The sequence below is a fragment of the Misgurnus anguillicaudatus genome, chromosome 12, assembly GCF_027580225.2.
Source record: "Misgurnus anguillicaudatus chromosome 12, ASM2758022v2, whole genome shotgun sequence".
Classification (NCBI taxonomy): domain Eukaryota; kingdom Metazoa; phylum Chordata; class Actinopteri; order Cypriniformes; family Cobitidae; genus Misgurnus; species Misgurnus anguillicaudatus.
Window position 1 is genome coordinate 9,242,544 of NC_073348.2, and position 19,456 is coordinate 9,261,999.

At 37.4% G+C, this 19,456-nt stretch overlaps 1 protein-coding gene and 1 long non-coding RNA gene across 2 annotated transcripts; one reads left to right on the top strand and one right to left on the bottom strand.

The window, feature by feature from the left end:
- The first annotated feature begins 4,929 nt into the window (after nucleotides 1–4,929).
- LOC141369001 (uncharacterized) lies at nucleotides 4,930–6,673 on the top strand. The gene is made up of 3 exons (XR_012372450.1): nucleotides 4,930–5,019; nucleotides 5,121–5,269; nucleotides 6,428–6,673. It is a non-coding gene; the product is annotated as an uncharacterized lncRNA (long non-coding RNA).
- An 8,929-nt stretch (nucleotides 6,674–15,602) lies between these two features.
- On the bottom strand, nucleotides 15,603–19,206 carry LOC129445853 (uncharacterized). The gene is made up of 7 exons (XM_073873879.1): nucleotides 17,832–19,206; nucleotides 17,477–17,653; nucleotides 17,217–17,361; nucleotides 16,871–17,028; nucleotides 16,524–16,766; nucleotides 16,218–16,426; nucleotides 15,603–16,138 (listed from the first exon to the last, which is right to left on the bottom strand). Exons 1-7 carry the CDS (start codon nucleotides 17,969–17,971, stop codon nucleotides 16,014–16,016), a joined length of 1,197 nt encoding a protein of 398 aa, XP_073729980.1. The 5' UTR covers nucleotides 17,972–19,206; the 3' UTR covers nucleotides 15,603–16,013.
- Nucleotides 19,207–19,456: the final 250 nt, after the last annotated feature.

A 19,456-nucleotide genomic window follows, 5' to 3' on the forward strand; every position in this document is an offset into this window, starting at 1 on the left:
TGACGTCGACTCGCAAAAGGTCTATAACGCTGAGTGTTATAACACTTTGTACATTGGTGATTGTTACACTGATGCTTACTTGTATAATTGTAAACTGCTTTCAAACAAAAACCATTAGAACACAACAATCACTTACAATAAGTGACGATTATTATACAAAACAATAAATTAGATTTAAAACTTACATCAATTTCATCTGCACTTGATTTAATGGGCTAAAATGAATAAGCAGAAATGTTAGTATGGAGCATTGCAGTTAAAAAGTTTAATTTTGTCTAGTTATCTAAATGCATAACTGTGTTTATATTATGTAAAGGAAATGAGCATAATTCTTACCTCCCTAAGTAAGTGCTCTGTAGCCAGAAGGAGAGGAGGGATTTCTGTGAAAGTAAAAATAAATGTGAATAGCATGTGATAAATAAAGCAGAAAGACCAAACTCTGGTAATTTATAGACACACAAACACGCACACAAATGTGCACACGTTTATATATTATTATATTAACAGTGTTATTACTTACTTTCAAGTATTTTATTTTTCAGTCTCTCATTCTCTTTTCTTATAGCCATGTTCTCTTCTCTCAGCTCCTTAATTACGCGCTGTAGATGCTCAATTTTTTTTTTCATTCCACACCTTTAGATCATGTACGTCTGGCGTTAAGTGTGCCTTTAACACATGTTTTACAATAAAGAACTACTATTAATTTGTTAATGTTTTTATATACATTATATGTGTATGTGTTTTGTCATGAAAAGTTCAACTGAAACTAAATTCTAGTCAACACTGACCTTTTTCTTAGCTACTGGTTCCTCCCTCATCTCTGTCTCTGCCGCGGCCGCCTGTAACAGCTTCATTGAAGGTTTACTTTTCTCTTAAGATTATGTGGCTTGGGTATCTTGGCTTTAATTTCCTGAAGTTTTATTTGTAAAGTCTTTTCCCTTTCTGGGGAGGTAGAATAAGGCTGTCATATGTACAAGTACATAATATGGGCCTAACATGATGAACTCAAGGAATATTTTACTGGCATCTTGTTTTAAGTCTATAAATAGTATACAGAATGAAAATGACCATAACACAATAAAACAGTACGCTGGTTAACACTCTGGGGTCGACTGCGGCGCGGGCGCCGCCAACTCTTTATTTTTCAATCACTCCGTAAAGAGATTTAGATAACTCTGCTGATTTTGGACATACAGATATGATTTATACATCATTTAAAACGTTAAAGTGTCTAGTTTTTTGTCTGTCCACTCCCAATAAAAACAGAATGTTGTGCTTTTCGCAAAATTAAGAAAATAAACATGATGCGCGTTTTATTCTCTCTCCCTCAGTGAAGCCATTTCAGAAACGCGTCAGAAAATTAACTGTAAATTCACGAATACATGTCATATAAACAAAAGATAAATGTCTACATAATGATTGGAATGTCAGCTTTTAAATGATGTAAGTGAGATCGAAAACATATATTGTCATTCGGTGTAAACTGTATGAAAAGTAGGAGAGGGACCGTCTTTCTAATGTTACCTGATTATCTGTAATGAGAAGAGATCGCCACGCCCCCGCGCCATTGAAGTGAATGAGCAGAGACATCCATATGCATAACTTGTGCCTCCTGCAGTCAATGGATACGCAATCCAGTCCACAACCCAGTCTCTCCATTCCTTGTTGTTTCATCCGATTGCACCAAAACATGACATCTAAATCCTTATTTACTTGCGTATGTGTGTCAGTATCTCCAGACGCGAGTGTTTTCATTGTTCTTCCATCAAACATTTCACGCGAGGGGAACACACATAAACAAACACACGAGTCATGAAACTCGACGCGGTTTTTGGTATTCTTATAAAATACGCGATTGAAAACACTACAATCCTTATTTACTTGCGTATTTGTGTCACTATCTCCAGACGCGAGTGTTTTCTTTGTCTTCCGTCAAACAGTTCACGCGATGGGAAACGCATGCACAAACACGCGAGTCAGGAAATCGACGCGGTTTTTGGTATTCTTATAAAATACGCGACTGCAAACACTACAATCCTTATTTAGTTGCGTCTAAGCATATATCTCCGCACAGCACGTTTATTAAACACAGGATCACTCGCATGTGCACACATTGTTAATAGGCTTGTTCGGCTTGGTGCGGCGCCACAAGAACCGGCAGCCGAATGACGTCAGAGTCTCGCGAGAGCGATTTAAAAGCAAACTCTTCCATATGATTTCGCGGATCACTCTCGCGGTAGTCTGACGTCACCCGGCTGCCGATCCCTGCAGCGCCACATGAAAGCGAACAAGCCGACTGCTTTCATGAGCAACACGTGAGGTAATGGCGGCGGCTGTAAACAAACATTGAGCAAGTATCGTGCAAGTTTATCATGCTTGTCCCTTGTTGTGTTTCTACTATAATGATATAATGATTACAAAAACACAACTAAGAGTCCAAACAACGATAGGCAGTTGTTCTTTTGAGCTTTTTGCTGCACACAAACCCCGTGTTCACTTTGATTAGGCTATATGGCTTTTAAAAGGTAACTTATAGCCTACATGTGAAATTAATGTAATATATATATATATATATTAGGGCTGTCAAAATTAACGCGTTAATAACGCGTTAACGCAAATTCATTTTAACGCCACTAATTTTATTAACGGAGATTAACGCAAAGCGCAATTTCTGTTTGACCCTTGGTCCAGCCCATAGTTGAATGAACAGAGACGCAGACGTGACTCTCTCTAAATGAGTAAAAGGTTTTCATAGAAATAAGAACATTAAGCAAATCGTCTACCAAATCCAATGCTCTAAATGCTCGTTGGACATCTGATATGATCTTTATTTATACGTTTGAGAGGTGTAACGTTACCGTCCTCCTAATGCTTAATCTAATACAAAATGCGTCTCAATTCATTTTGGTTTCGCTTTTGTGCATGACTTAGAAAATAGACTGCAGGACTTGCTTGATGTTAAAATAGTCATTAAGAGAGATAAAGTTCGGTACCTGATTAATGTTAAAGAGTTATTAAGAGCGACAAGACTCAAAAGCGATCCCCTCACGCTGACTGACTGATATCTGAAGCGCGTGCACACAGACGCGCGAGTGCGCGACCCGGATATATAGACATCTTCACAAAATTACAGTTTTACAAATATCTGTTTTGATAAGAATTCACGCAGGTAGGCTCTATAATCTGTTATGTTTTAAGTAAATGTTTGGTTAACTGTTGGGTAAAACTATCTGATGTGTAACATTATATTAGATCACTTAGATTTTAAGCAGTCTGTCTCAATGTCAATCAAACAAAAGGAAAAAAAGTTGAGCATGCATTGATGATGTTTTTGCTTTGTGTGTGCTAAATCTGTTGGTTTTGCCGGTGATTTTGAGGTGTTGATGTGGTGATGTGGTGTATGGATGTGAAAGTTTTTGTGGTGGTTTGACTCTTTCGGCTTCAAGCACGTGTGGTTCTGTCATATTTTGTTATATTTCAACAAATCATGCATTGTTCTATGTTTTAATAGAGAATGTCAAAATATGAACAACTATTTTTTTTTTTAATTTGCTAATTCCGACTCAACTTGCCAGCACAGGTCACAAATGATGCAGCAGCAAACAAAAATGGAGAAAGAAAAATCTTCTGAAAGGAAAATTCATATACAAAACAATGGCTGGTGATTTTGTTAAAATGTAAACAGGCTGTTGTTAACATACATTTGCATAAAGCATCTATATATGTATATATGATTAGAATATTAAAAACCTGAAAAGTGTTAAATTAGGGTAAATTTAGAATGGATAAAAATGTGCGATTAATTTGCGATTAATCGCAGTTAACTCATGAAATCATGCGATTAATCTAGATTAATTTTTTTAATCTATTGACAGCCCTAATATATATATATATATATATATATATATATATATATATATATATATATATATATATATATATATATATATATATATATTGTGTGTGTATTTACATTTAAATTAAAAAGTAAACCATCATGGTTTTACTACAGAGAAAGTTACATTCCTGTTGAACATCCCCACAAGGCTCATGTGGCTCATTATGCAACCCTTTTGTCTCTCAGCTGTCAATCACTGATTATTCAGGAGCTTTCCCGCCTCCCCGCATACAGCCTTTCCCAAGCAAAAGTGTCTTAGAAATTGTAAATCAATATCTTGCTTTATGTGAACGAGTAGGCCGAATGATTTTCACATCATTTTGAAGAAAAAACTCTAGACTACTAGATCCTGTTTTGAAAAGTCTTGGGGAAACATGTTTAGAATTAGTTTTGTGGACTTATATCAGTGACTTAAAATTTTAGCTTTTTCAAAAACCACGCATAAACATTTTTCTCTCAAAAATACAAACATGTACATACATGTTGATTATATGATATTGTAGCCCAGTTTGTGCTGAACGCAGTGTTATGAGACTTTTGCCATTAATATGTGTTTAAGCAACTGAAAAAAGCACAAATGTCAGTGCATGTCAAAACTTCCCCAGGGCCCTAAAAACCCCTTAGACCCCAGAGGGTTAACAGAATAATGAAAACACACACCTGCTATCTTAATAATGGAAGCCTCATAGACCGGCCACCCGCCTTTAGGCTCCTTGCCTTGGCGCCATTCCACCAAATATACGTCCTTTTCCTCCAAATGCATGGCATACTTAGCTTCATCAAATTCTCTGATATGTTCTGTGGGCAGAATTGAGAATTTCCCATCTTCCACCCATTTAATCTTCGGTTCAGTCAGAATTCGCGCTTCAAACAACGGTTGTTTAAAAAAAGTTATGACGTCATGAAATGCGTTCTTAAATTAAAATTTTTTTTAACGGTAACTACACAACCTTACATTTGTATGATTCTTGATAATACTAGGCACATAATTTATATTTTTAAAATGTAATTACATTTTTTAAAATCCCTAAGGCGTTGCACAATGCGCATGCGCATACATTGTTGCCCGCGAATCTAGTAAGGAGACGACGCACTTTTTGACTTCCCTCAAAAATTGCTTGGTAAGCATAGTTTTTTTTCTAAAAGTAACAATATTTTTTTATTTTCAATGTTTACCATTTGTGTTTCACAATTAATCCTCCGTTTTACCTTCATTCCACAGATAAGATATGATTCATTTTGACGTGAACACGCGAGATTCACGACCAAAATGAGCGAGCCTCCACATAGGATTTCGTATAAACGTTATCTAACTCATCCTGAAGAAACAATTCCTGCAAGAACCCAAAGAAGATGGGCACAGAAAAAAAGGTGAGTGGATAACATTAGTGTTATCTTTAACAGCTTCATTCATAGGTGTAACGAGAGTATTTTTCCCAATAATTATACTTTATTAAGCACGTTTTCATCGACTTTAATTTCTAAAGACGTTACATTTCTTTCTGTTATCGCAATCGCTTAATGGACAATACTATTTAGTCACTTCAAATCATGCAAGGGAAACTGGGTGTGTGCGACTACCCGCTGCGCATACCGAGCAGCGCATGACATTAAGATCTCGCGAGAGCAACCTGCTGCGTATGCTAGTTTTCGCTCTCGTGGTACTTTGATGTCATACCGTGATCAGTCTATGCAGTGCAGTATGAAGTCATACACGGCCAAACTTGCGACCTCAGTTTTTAGTCAAGGAGGAAGGTGTCAGCTAAACCATTCTAAATATCAGCGTTAATTTAACATTACATTTGAATAAACATATCGAGGTGAGTTTCAAGGATATGTGTATGTATGTATTTATGGTATGCTCCGTCGTTAGCTAGCTACATTACTGGCCTAATGTTTATGACTCAACAAGCGCTTTAGTTCGCTCTGTCTGTCAGTACATGTGAGGAAAATGTAAGTTACGTGTTCTCTCAGTGCGATTTAAAAGGATAGTCCCCAGGAGTAGTCTAGTATTATTAATTTTGAATATTAGTTGATACACGTTTTACCACCGTTTACTATACTAAATCATACTACAGTATATTTTCATGTGGGCATGTATAGCAAATAACGTATAATAAAAAATAGATTTATAACAGTAAGTTACACTCAACTAGTACTGATGGCAATAGGTTAAATTATTTGATTGATTGCATGTCTATAATATTAGCAGTTAAAAAGCTGTTGGTTGACTTATGTTTTTGTTATGTTTTTGTTCTTTCAAGAATATATACATATAACCAAATGACATTGGTGCAGCTATATTTTAAATTGCAGTGTGCTGTTTTACAAGTCGTTATAACATTCATAGTTACATTAATACTTATTTTTTATGACTACATAGTATACAACGAATGGTGTATGTTGTTTAATAACGTAATGTGTGTAACCTGCAAACAAACAATTACAACCTAACTAGGCTAGTTGTTTTGTGGTTAATTTTCCTTAATGTGATGTCACATAATTGTTTATTTTATAAATTTTTTCCAGAATTAAGGCAGCTGAAGAGCTTGAGGATGTTCTCGAGGAAGGTCAAAAGGTATGCTTTTTAAAGTTTAATAGATGATTCATTGGTGAATAATTAGGTAAATAGTACAGTAAATAAAAAGGTTACTATTGTGTGCTACAATTAATACAAATAACCACCTTATTGATCTGTTTTAAATATCAAGGTTAGTGTCAACGCACTCTAGGGGGCCAATCACACCAAAAGCATTTATGGCAGTTGCAGGCGCCTTTTTTGAATGATATTCTATGGGCAGGGAGCGTTTGCGCGCTGTTTATGCGTGCAGAGCGCCTTGCGGTTTTTGCCGCCAGTCGCAGCACGCGCTTTTGAGGTAGCGCTGAGAGCGGAGAAGCGCCCGACGTCATTCGAGTCTTTCCATTGTCCAATAGATTAAGGGGAGAGGCGGGCCTTACGTTGTGGTGAGGGAAGTTTACAGTTGCTTTGAAGAACCGGACTCCACTCGCTCACTCTCTCCAGCACTTTGATAGCATACTTATCTGTGTGCTTTTACTCTCGCAGAACTGCACAGGTCTGCGCAGCATGAAGTCAAACACAACCCCTGTCTTTACGTGCCTGTAACCCTAACCAGTCATACCAAAAATTTAAACCCAGACAAACATTGTTTTCGTGATTGATTGTTGATGTAACATTTGAGGACTTGGGTACTCATGCCAATCGCTAGCACCGGGCAATAGCAATTGGTGGCACCGGGATGCACTAATATAATGTCAGCTGAATTGGACCATGTTCATTGTGTTCAATGCAACATTACCCATGATAAAGCCAATAGGTTAACCAATTTTTTTATATACCTCTCACTGGAAGATCAAATAAAAAAACTTTTAGAAATGCCAGGAATTATAGACAGCATAGTACAAAAGCAAACAGAATCGTCAACATCTTTCAGTGATATTACTGATGGACTTTTGTATCAGAATGCTATAAGTGCTTCAGACAAGCCCCTTCAAACACTTACCTTGACATTTAGCTGTGATGGTGTGCCTGTTTTTAAAAAGTCCCCCTGTAGTATTTGGCCCCTTTTATGCACAATTAATGAGTTGCCCGTGAAAATGAGACAGGATAATGTACTCCTTTGTGGACTGTGGTTTGGGGATGAGAAGCCTCATATGACAACATTCTTAAAACCTTTTGTAGATGAATGTGTTAAGCTAGAGGACAGTGGCTTCAACTGGGAAAAAGAAAAAGGAGTTTTTATCAATACAAAAGTCATCCCCCTAGTTCTGGTCAGTGATTCTGTTGCCAGACCTTTATTACAAAACATCAAACAGTTTAATGGTGAATATGGCTGCTCATATTGCCTTCACAAAGGTAAATTGGTTGAAAAGGGTAGAGGATCCACTCGTGTATATCCTTTTCATCAAAACCTTGACCTCCGCAATCAGGAACAAACCAATGAATTTGTAGAAAATGCACTAGAGTCAGGTCAGCCTGCTTTTGGTGTTAAAGGACCTAGTGTTTTGTGTCGACTTCCCAGTTTTGATGTCATTGAAGGGTGTGTCCCAGACTACATGCATTCAGTACTTTTGGGTGTTGCAAGAACCGTAACAGGGCTGTGGTTAAACAGTGAAAACCATGAAAAGCACTGGTATATAGGTAGGTCTCGACACTTGATTGATGAGTTGCTCTTAAAGATCAAACCACCATGCAATGTACCTCGTGTCCCAAGGTCAGTCACATTGAGGAAATTCTGGAAAGCCCATGAGTGGTACATGTGGCTCTTTTATTACAGCTTACCTGTTCTAAAAGGTATCTTGCCAGAACCATTGCTAAATCACTGGTCCAAATTAGTTAAGGGTGTATCACTTCTGTTAGGTGAAAATATAACCAGAGAGCAGATTACTGAATCTGAATCACTTCTAACAGATTTTGTGAAAGACATGGAGGTTTACTATGGAGAAACCAATATGTCTTATAATGTCCATCTTTGCCTCCATTTACCAAGAAGTGTAGTTAATTGGGGGCCTTTGTGGGCTCATTCTGCCTTTGTATTTGAGTCCTATAATGCAAAACTTCTGGACATGATCAAAAGCACTCAAGGGGTTGCACTACAAATTGTCAAAACCTTTTGGTTACAAAAGGCTTTACCATTTTATGGTCAGACTACTATGCAAGATGCCTCCAATGAATGCAAAGATATCTTTGAAATTCTGACAAGACCAAAACAGTTAAAACATGTGACTCGCACATGTGATATAACTGCACTTGATCGCCCTAAAGTACGAATACTTGGCAGAGATGACTATATAGCATTGAGTCGTTATGGGGTTCAAAGAGCCAGGGTCAAGTACTTTCAAAGGATTGTTGCAAATGGTGAAGTGATTCACTCAGAAGATTACAGTTGTGTGTTTAAACGCAACTCCTTCACTGTTATGTTGAATGATGACGATCAAAACTTTTTCAGTATTAAAAGTTTTGTGATTTGCCAAAATGAAAATGAGGAGATGTGTTATGCCATTGGAAGGTTTTATGAACGAGCAAAGCACAGTCTCTGTGCCTCAAATCCAAGGTACTTTGAACCAGTCTCAAAACATCTCGGCCATCTTACAGCCATTCCTGCTTCTGATATCAAATGCAAATGCATGATCATTCACACTGAGAAACTACAAGTGGATTACATTTGTATAAATATTAACCACTGTGAATTCCTTAAATGAGGTGTCGGATGAAGCCAAGAGAAATTTGTGTCAGTTTGTGTTTTCTGTAATTTGTATATCTTTTTTAACTGTGATGATGAATTCATATGAAAAAGCTATGTATCCAGTACAGCAGTAGTTTGTTATTTTGTACAATGTAATATATATTTCCAGTGGGATTGTAAAGCAATTTACATTAAAGATTTTGAACTTTGTAATTGTACTTTGTTATGCTTATTTATTTCCTTTACTTGGTGTCTTCATAATTTTAGGATGACATACTTTATTGAATATTTAATAGCAAAAAGTAATGTACAGAGCATGTCCACTAAATTACCAACCTTAAATATAGTGTATTGTTGTTATTAATGTCAAAATCAGATGTACACTGCATAGGTATTGAGGGATTAATAAAGCTGCAATTTTTCCTAATTCTTACTAAACCTTTGCTGTTGTCACATTTTTTTTATTTTTTTATTTATCAATGTAATTCTAACATATTTTAAGTGGTTAGTACAAATTTAGTAGGCTCTTACATCTAAATTTGCATTTACCTAATTGTATGGCTTTTGTAAGGTTAGAAATATATTTTCTTACCACTGAAATGCATTTTAAAATATGTTTTGAGATATTAAAGTTGAATATAAATATATTTTCGTACCCCTGAAATACATTTTAAAATATATTTTGAGATATAAAAGTTGAATATAAATATATTTTCAAGTTCAAAAATATATTTATAAAAAGCTTCACCGTTTCTAAAATATATTTACAATATATTTAAAATATATTTTGGCCAAAAAATATATATTTTTTTGCCGTATGGGTCCAGGACCAGGGTTCCCCACCCCTGCACTATGTGAATAGGTTTTTGGAATTTTATCCATGATTAAGGTTTACATTTGTATTTTGTGTCAACAGTTTTGTAGATGCATACACTAGGTAATAGCCACATATGAATAAATAATTTATGTAGCTATTTCTACTCCACTTCATTAGGATTGCATGGGCCGAACATGAGTGGCCATATCATGTGTCACGATAAAAATAGAAGCTTACAGAAACCTAACTTTTAGCGAAATCAAGCTAAAATTAAAAAAGTAGCTTTGTTAGATCTGTGGTTTTGAGACCATTGATTTATTTTTTCCTAACGAACATTTACAACATATTTTATGAAATATAGGCCTACATGTATTTTGTGCATAACATTTCAGTTTCACTATACTTGAGCAATCATGTACAACTCTTTTTCTTTGCAACAAATTTCTATATATGTCAACTAGTTAAGTAGCTGCAAACAGTGTGTGTGTGGACCTGTCACACATTAAAACATACTACAGATTAGCACATATTAGCACATATAGCTAATAGCTCTTAACTATGCACATTCATATGCTGAGCATGAGCTGTCATTTAAAGTGCTAAGAGGAGTTAATGTAGATTTAATGTAAATGTGGTTGTTCCAGTATGAGTTGTTAATGTGCAATTTATATTTGCATAGGATGAGTATGTGGCTGAAGAGGATGAAGTTGAACTTCTTGCAGAGGATCTTGCAAATCTGATCACGCAAGATGATGTGGAACATCCTTGCTGAAAAAACAATAAAACCATTAAAGAAAATTGTAATGGTTTTATTAGTTTTATTGGTTCTAATGGAATATGGCCAAAAACACACTACAGTGTAGTGGTTTTAATGGTAAAAGCTAATTGTTCCTGTTGGTATTTTAATTGAAACCACAAGAATTTCCTGTAATTGTTTTATTGTTTTTTTCCAACAGGTATGGAAGTGACCAGTCTTTTGATAAACAAGAAGACTTGCTGATGAAATTTATGGTAATCTTGTCATGACAAACAAGTGTAATGGAAATTTATATCTTTACATCTTCAATGAAATATATGTTATGGATTGCTTCTTCTCTATTCTAATGTGTGTGTCTTACATGACATTTTCTGTTTGCACAAGCTGTAACTTGTAAGAGGAAGTCTAAAACAGGGTCCTTGTGGTGAAGCCAGCTAGATCTGTTTTTAATATAGGTGTGAATATGCTCAGCTAATTTCTGTTCTACCTTCTTAGACTTAGCTGACAAGTAAAATAATTTGTAAACACCCAGAAGTGTCTAAACTACACCTAATAAGGAGCAAGTAATGTTCCAAAGACTTTATTCTCATTAAGGAAATGGGCAGGTATTGTCCATGATACATTTTGGACAAACCACATATTGTACAAAATTATGGTAATATACATGCAATCTGAAACCTATGAAGTGAAAAAGGATGGTACGGATGTGTGTAAATCTTGTATTTATATCCCATTCTCCAAACACCCACAGAAAAACTCTGAACAAAGGAGGAAGTGTGGTTCTGCATTGCTAAGAAAGGTAAAAAAACTTCCAGTGGAAAGGAGTTTGTCTATCCGATACAACCTTACTGTTACAACAGTGTTGGGCAGTCTTTGGAAGATCTTGTTAAAAGACATCACTAAACATAAATGCATTCTTAGACCCACTTGTTGATGAGCTCGAAGAACTCTGGAGTGGCATAATTTTGGAAAACAGCTCTTTTATAGGATATCAGGTTTACAGAGCAGCCCTGCTGTGTCTGGCATCAGATATCCCAGCAACCCGAAAATGTGGAGGCTTTGTTGGCCATGGAGCATACAGAAGGTAAGAAACATTCCAAAATATGCTTTTTAGTATAAAATTGTAAAATGTTGAGCTTTTATAGAAATAAATTTAATTTGCTGTTTAACTTGCTGATTCAGTCATAGATTGTACTTTGTCTATGACTTTGTATGCAGAAGGATCAGTGGATGAACCATAAGCCTTGGGTAAAACTTCAGTGAGTGTGTTTTCTGTGGATGAACTTACCTACAGGTGAGTATTCAGGTAAGCTTTACTTACGACAGGCTGGTGGCACACTGGACTTTGGCTGTTCAAAGCACAAATAGGTGAAGGAGACGAGGGTGGATATCATCCAATCATAACGTTTCGCTTACAATCAGACTTATGGAGGGCTCCCAGACACTTTCCAACAGTCAGTGAAGGCAGTCCCACATCGATACAAGCCCTTGGCTCGGGACCTATGGCTGGTAGCAAAGAACACACACTTCACTCACGTTTATCAACTCCACTATTTATGTAGCAGAACATACGACACCTCTTTACACAGGCGTAGGAGGATGAAACCAGTCCTTTGATCGTACACAGGTAAGAAATGGCCGTCCGATGCCACCACTCGACTCCTCATACACAGGGCTCTTTCCTCAACCTAGACTATGGATACTGACAACATTGAGGACAGCACAGCAATTCTCCACGTATACTCACTTCAATAAAAAGCACCCACCGCATTCTTCACACTCACAGTGACTAAGGTCAGTATCACAGCTTCAACCTGGGTTCGGAGACCTGGACGAGTAGGCGACGGGGGGCAGAAGAACAGCACGTAAAGGCGTAGGTGTCGCAATCTGAAAACTCCTCCTTCTCTTCCACTACTCCCACGCTTACAGTGACTGAAAGAGACTGGGTGATAAATATCATTTAATGCTACAAAGAACTCAGACAGTGGTTGGACAGAGATAAGGAAAGCAGTACATCACCGAAGGGGTTCTGATAGAACACACGGTGTCTCCCTTTACACAGTACCTCACAACAGACGTTTTGATCCTCAAACTCCACTTCCTCTCTTTAGATTTACTCGTCACATCCGTTCGACATCTCCCATTCCTTCAATACACATGACACTCGTTGAATCATGTGACTTCCTATCTGTTACCTTAAAGGGAAATTCCGCCTTGAAATGATCCTAGGGTTAATAACAAACGTGTACCGAGTTCGACCGTTCACTGGAGTTTGTTTTCATGCTAGTCTAACGTGACCAGTGTTATTGCTAAACGCAAATTAGCATGTTATGGTAGCCTTCGGGGCATCAGTGCATTAAAAACGAAATCGCTATGTCTATACTACTAATAATGCTCAAAATAACCCCACACTTACACTGTAGCACAATGAGGGTCTCTATATGTAAACCGAAGCATTGAGAACTTTGCAAGTGTACAGGCAGTTTACCAAAAAGAAACATCCACCGCTCACGTCCGGACCACACACCCACGCGGGCGCCACCCCGGGAAAACCAAACTCTCGCGCGAAACGTTGTTGCCCTGAACAGGTGTTGTGCTTTCACGCGAGAGTTCGGTTTTCCCGGGATGGCGCCCGCGTGGATGTGTGGTCCGGGCGTGAGCGGTGAATGTTTCTTTTTGGTGAACTGCCTGTGCACTTGCGGGGTTCTCGATGCTTCGGTTTACATATAGAGACCCTCATTGTGCTACAGTGTAAGTGTGGGGTTATTTTGAGCATTATTAGTAGTATAGACATAGCGATTTCGTTTTTAATGCACTGATGCCCCGAAGGCTACCATAACATGCTAATTTGCGTTTAGCAATAACACTGGTCACGTTAGACTAGCATGAAAACAAACTCCAGTGAACGGTCGAACTCGGTACACGTTTGTTATTAACCCTAGGATCATTTCAAGGCGGAATTTCCCTTTAACAGCTGTTATTGATTACTGGTCTTAACTAGGAAGTGAGCTGTTTGTCAAACACTTCAAGCCCTGACGAATGCCTTGTTGGCTGAAACGCGTAGGCATGTTTTTATTCTACTTAGCCATGTATTAATAAAGGCTTTTTAATCTTTATTCTCCTGAGTGCCTCAGACCCTATTTTAAAATACACATGACACTGCAGCATATATAGTTTCTCACTTATCTCCAAGTTGAGTCCAGCACAATATCCACAGTTCTTCACCCAGCCTGTAATCCACATCAAATCGCCCCCTTCTTCACACCAGCGCTGCCACCAAACTCCCAGCACACACCAAACAGCTTCACCCAGACAAACTTCCAAGCGGAATAAACTTTATACTTCTGAACATATCATTGCAATATTTATGGGCCTCCTCTTCTTGTGATAGCCAATCACCAATCGCTCCATTCATTTCGCTCAACTGTTAGGTATTAACCTTGATTTGTTTGCCCGGAGTCAGCTGGAACCGGCATGGTGTTTGTGAAAATCGGTCCGGGCGGAACTATTTCCGCCAACTTTTGTTTCGCCTGTATTTGTCACTCCGTGACACTTGCTCAAGTATCAATGTGTGTGACAATTGAATTTACTCTTGCAGGATGTCTGCTTTTGGATTTACAGCCGACATAGATAGAAATCAAACTTTAAAAATTGTTTTTTTTTAAATAACCAGCCTTATATTAAATATGATCCAGAATCGGATACTTAGTCAGTAATGGACGAACAGGAACAATAGCAGCAACGATTACACCAGGACGTCTCTATCAGGTAATTAATCCTTGCTTGTTTATCCGCTATTTTAATAAAAAAGCAACATAATCCAGTTTTTAACTGCATTTGCCCATTTTAAAAGGTGTAAATGCAGTACAAAGTGCTGTTGTCGGTGTTGTTTACATTACATGCACGTATGCGTGATTGCAAACAAAACACGTGAGATTTTGAATTACTTACGCCTGTGGTTGTGACTCCTAAATGGGATCTCTCTAAATGGGATCGTGCAGGGCAGGCGTGCTTTTCTGGGGGTAAAGGCCCATAAAAGGAATATGGGGTCAATCAGTCGTAACGGATATTCCCATTTGAAAAAAACTTTCCGAAACTTGTAGGAAAAAGGAGGCGTGAGTTTGGCTCAGAAATACTCTGTTACAAGCTCAACTGCTTTTTTGACACTTTGCTTATGTTTAGCATGAGGACTACAACTCTTAAACTGTGTAAATAAGTCAGAATGCATGAAATAGCATTAAATCTCCCCTTTAAAGTTATTTGGTTTGTTTATATGTATTCAGGTTAGCATTTGTGTGTGGATAAACAAACAGGGCCAGCAAACCTATGCATGTCCAGAAATGCAATGTGGATCTAGAATCCAAAAAGACCATGAAGGGAGTGGGGAGATGTTTGTAATTAGCATTTCCATTGTGTGTGTGTTTAAGTGAGTAAGTGAGATATTAAGTTGGTGGAGGTTGTTTTATTTTAAAGGAGTTGCAAAGGCCTTTCACGGGGAGTTTTGTTCTGCATTCATATAACAATGATTTTTCTATCCAAATATACTTTAGAAATATCTGTTTGCCTACAAATTACCCTTTTTATCGCAGAATGCTGTATTTGTAATGGTAGACTACGAATAAATGAACAGAAATAAAATAAACAATCGGTTAAGGGCAATTGCCTTTTATTAACAAGTTTAATCAAAGGTTACATTACAACACAAAAGAGAAAAGAGAGTTGAAATACATAGTCGAGGTGCTTCATCCCCGGGCATGGACGGGTTGTGGTGTGTTGACCGTGTGGGATCACTTTTCCTGATATCAACTTTGACCCTCCTATTTTCTGCCTAATAAATTTTCTTAAATTAAAACACTGCTAAAACAATGAAGCTGGTTTGGGGCCTAAGACTTGAACTGTATACTGGTTGTGTTGCAAATATATAAAAAAAAAACAGAAGTCAATGATTTTGTCAAAGTCAATGTTTTTTCGGCATGTAATGGGTGTGTGATTGTACAATTGAAGATCATACAAGCTTGTTTAATAATTTAATTGTTTATTTAAAGCTAAGCTTTAAATGTGTGTATCAAAGTAATGCTCGTTTTTTTGTTATGTTGCAAAGGCCTTTCACTTGAGTTTTGTTTTGCATTAATATAACATAGATTTGGCTATCCAAATATACTTTAAAAATAGAAAAATAAAATAAAAAATATACTCTAAAAATCACCCTTTTTATTACATAATGCTGCATTTGTAATGGTAGACTACCAAAACAAGAAAAAAATGTAATTAAACAACAGGTTAAGAGCAGTTGTGTTTTATTGAAAATGAAAATAATTAAATGTCTGGGGAAATTCTTCATTTCGGTCGTGCCTCCCACTGCCTCAGTATTAAGGTAGCCTTTGGAAGGTTGGAAGTCCACCCCTGCTTCCGGATCCAGGCCTCTATTCCAGTCTCAGACGGCTGATGCCGACCAAAGTGTTCTATAAAGACAAATCACGAGGAGCATTAGCTATTGTGGTGACACAATTTTTGATACAAAACGTGTATATTGATGCTTACCAAGAGCACTAGATTCACGTAGCTTGAGCTGCTCACTACGCCAGCGGTCATAGCAGTGCCGCTCGTGCTCGCCACACAGCTGATGTCGTTTTGCCTTTTTAGGAGGTGACCCGTCCAGAGTCACAGGGCAAGACTGGACAAGCATGTCGAATGCTGTCGTTTCATCCATCCTCTGCTCTCTGCACCCACCCTCTGCACTGGATCCAGGTCTGCAAGATCAATGAATAAACAATTAAGCCAATGAATGACTGCTTTGAGTAGCAACATTACAAATTATATAGTATATATAGATTTTATATGGCTTACCGTGCTTTTCCAACAATGTCCTCAATGACACGTAGCGCCAGGAATGGGTCTGCCGGAGTTCTCAGGTTGTACTGCTTCTTGGCTGTCTCTGGGGTGTGTCCCATCAACCGAGCCACCGCATTCAACTTCTTAGACATACGAGCGCGTATGCCATCCAGACGATCGATAAAGTCTCTACAATCAGTGTAGAGACTTTTGTCCTTGCTGCGAAGGCTAGTTGAAGTTAGTATGTACTTCATGAACCTTAAAGAGAGAAAGAAATGATTGTTATAGCCAGAAGACAGCATATCTGATAATTATCAGTTCACAGTTACATTATGTGTTTGTTACATTTACACAGTACTGACCTCTTGAGACTTTTCCAATAATTGAGCACTGTCTGTTTGGAGAGTTGGGTCTGGCTGAGTATGTTAAAGTACTCTCGCACCTTCTCCACATCCTGAACAAACAACAGGCTCGGCTCCTCTGAGTTCATGAAGTACATGAACCGAGATACATTTTCCACCTGTAATTATACATTACACATTAAAATCCGCAGAGCTCAATGTAAGACAGGCTAACTTAAATTTATAATTACACAGTAACAATGACACCTTAAAATAAAGTTTAACCTATGTTTTCTTCAAATGTATTTATTTATTTTTCTCTGTGTGTGTGTATGACATTAACATGTATCTTTTCTTTTAAAATTACCTCTTGTTTGCATTTACGGTTGCCCAAGTCCACGCGTAAATAGTGGTAAAATCCATCAAGAAGGTGGTGTTTGATGGAGTGCTTTTTGAAGAGGCCTTTTTTTACCATCTCCACCCGGACATCATTGGTCCACCGTGGCCCATTGCTGCAAAATCAAATAAACCAGGTGGTCAAATGATTGTGTATAGCTTCAAGAGTAATCATATCCAACCTCTACATCTGCTATTTCTGTGTGAAACTGAAATGTAGTGAAACTTTACCTCTGATAGTACTCCTCAGAGTTCTCATCAGACGCTGGCTCTGGTTCTTCTGGTTCAATAGCTGGTGGCTCTCTCTCAGCATCTCTCGTGGTGCTGTGAGTAAATGAAGCTGGGGTATGAAGGATAGGAGGTATGTTCCTCACCACCAAGCCCTTCTTCTTCATTTCCTCTAACAAGCTAAGAAAAGAAAAACAGTGAATACACACACATTTGATGGAATATTGGGTATTGTACTGCAACAGTAGAAAGAACACTGCAAAAAATGAATGTCTTACTTAGTATTTTTGTCTTGTTATCTTATATAAATATCTGAAAATAAACCAAATTCCAGTTTCAACTTAATTCAATAAACTACCTGGCCAGAGGATTAGCCGCTCCAAAAATCTCCAGAATCCTATGGTAGTCCCAAAAGCGCCCGTTGTGGGAGAACTCTGCCATTTCCTTCTTAGCCTGGAGTACAGTGGCTTGGATGTCCTCCTCAGTCCTTCCCTGCATGCACACCGTCCTGAGATGCCCAGGAAGAGTGCGCGGAGCCTTCCTGCAGATCGGGCAGAGGAAGTAAATCCTGCTGTGGTACTTTCTGTATGTACAAAAAAATAAAGGTTATTTCACTAGTAGTATTTTTGTCTTGTTTCTAGTCCAATATTTAAATTTCTAAAAACAAGATCCATTATGTAGTTAGATATTTTGAATCATCATTTACTCACTCTCATTACAAACCTCTATAAATTTATTTGTTTGTTTTGATGAAGAAAGATGTTTTAAGAAATGTTTGTAATCATTTACTTCCATAATATTCTTTATTCTTTCTATGGAAGTGAATGTGGTGAATGGAAACCGTTTCAAACTGAAGCTCATTATGTTCATTTTACAAAGATTTGATCACATTTACTTATTTTTAATTAATATAAATAAGTTGCATAGTTCTAGCCAATGCCAGTGGAAGGCCACACCTTAGCTGGGGTGAGGGGAATGCAGCCATCTTATTTTGCTAGTTTAAATGTTAGGCCCTGAAAAACTGATTTATCTCAGAAAAATATGTTTGAATAGTTTTAAATTAATTAAAAGTAAGTTAATGTGATTAAATCTTTGTAAACTGAACATAATGAGCTTCATTTTGATAGGAAACAGATAAAAAAGCTTTAGATTTTAAAAGAAAAAAAGAGTATGTGGGTCCACAAACAGTTACAAACATTTCTCAAATGTGAACTACCTCTTTAAGTCTTTTAACAAACAAAAAAGGCAGCTTAACACAACTAATGTTATAAATTACTCACCCTTCAGAATCCATTTCAATTTTTCAGATGAAAAATTCGTTTTCTAGAAGAAAAATCTGTGATTTGGTCTAAAACAAACCAGGTTGTCCAGAAGATAACAGTTACCTGTTTCCAAGGATGATCTGAACTGACCCTAGTGTCTCTATTTAACCCTGGGTCTGGATTCAAACTAGCCAATGAGATTGCAGCATTCCACATGCCCCTGCCAGGTGAGAATTGCACTGAAACTGATCTAGCCAATGAGGTTCAAGCAGGTGATAATGGCCCTAAAATCTGGTTTGAGTCAGTTATCAGAAAATTGTTTGTACAAGTTTTTATAATTTTCTATACGTTTCTAATTAATTAACTTTAAGTAAATATGACCAAATATTTGTAAACTGAACAAAATGAGCTTCATTTTGAAAGGAAACACATGAAAAATGTAAATGCACTCCATCCTCAGACGATAAGGTGCAGAGAGGTGGCAGATAGGCATCCTATCAAACTGAAGCTTATTATTAGGGCTGCACGATTCGGAGAAAAAATCTAATTGCGATTTTTCTGATCAAAATTGCGATTCGCGATTTAAAGTGCGATTCATTAGTACATAATAAAAGAGGTACATCCAGGTTTGTTGTGGTGGTTTTAATAGCACCAAAGAAAGATGCTGTGCTACTGTTTATTTAAAACCTCTTAAACATTGTACCAAGTTGTTTGCAGGACT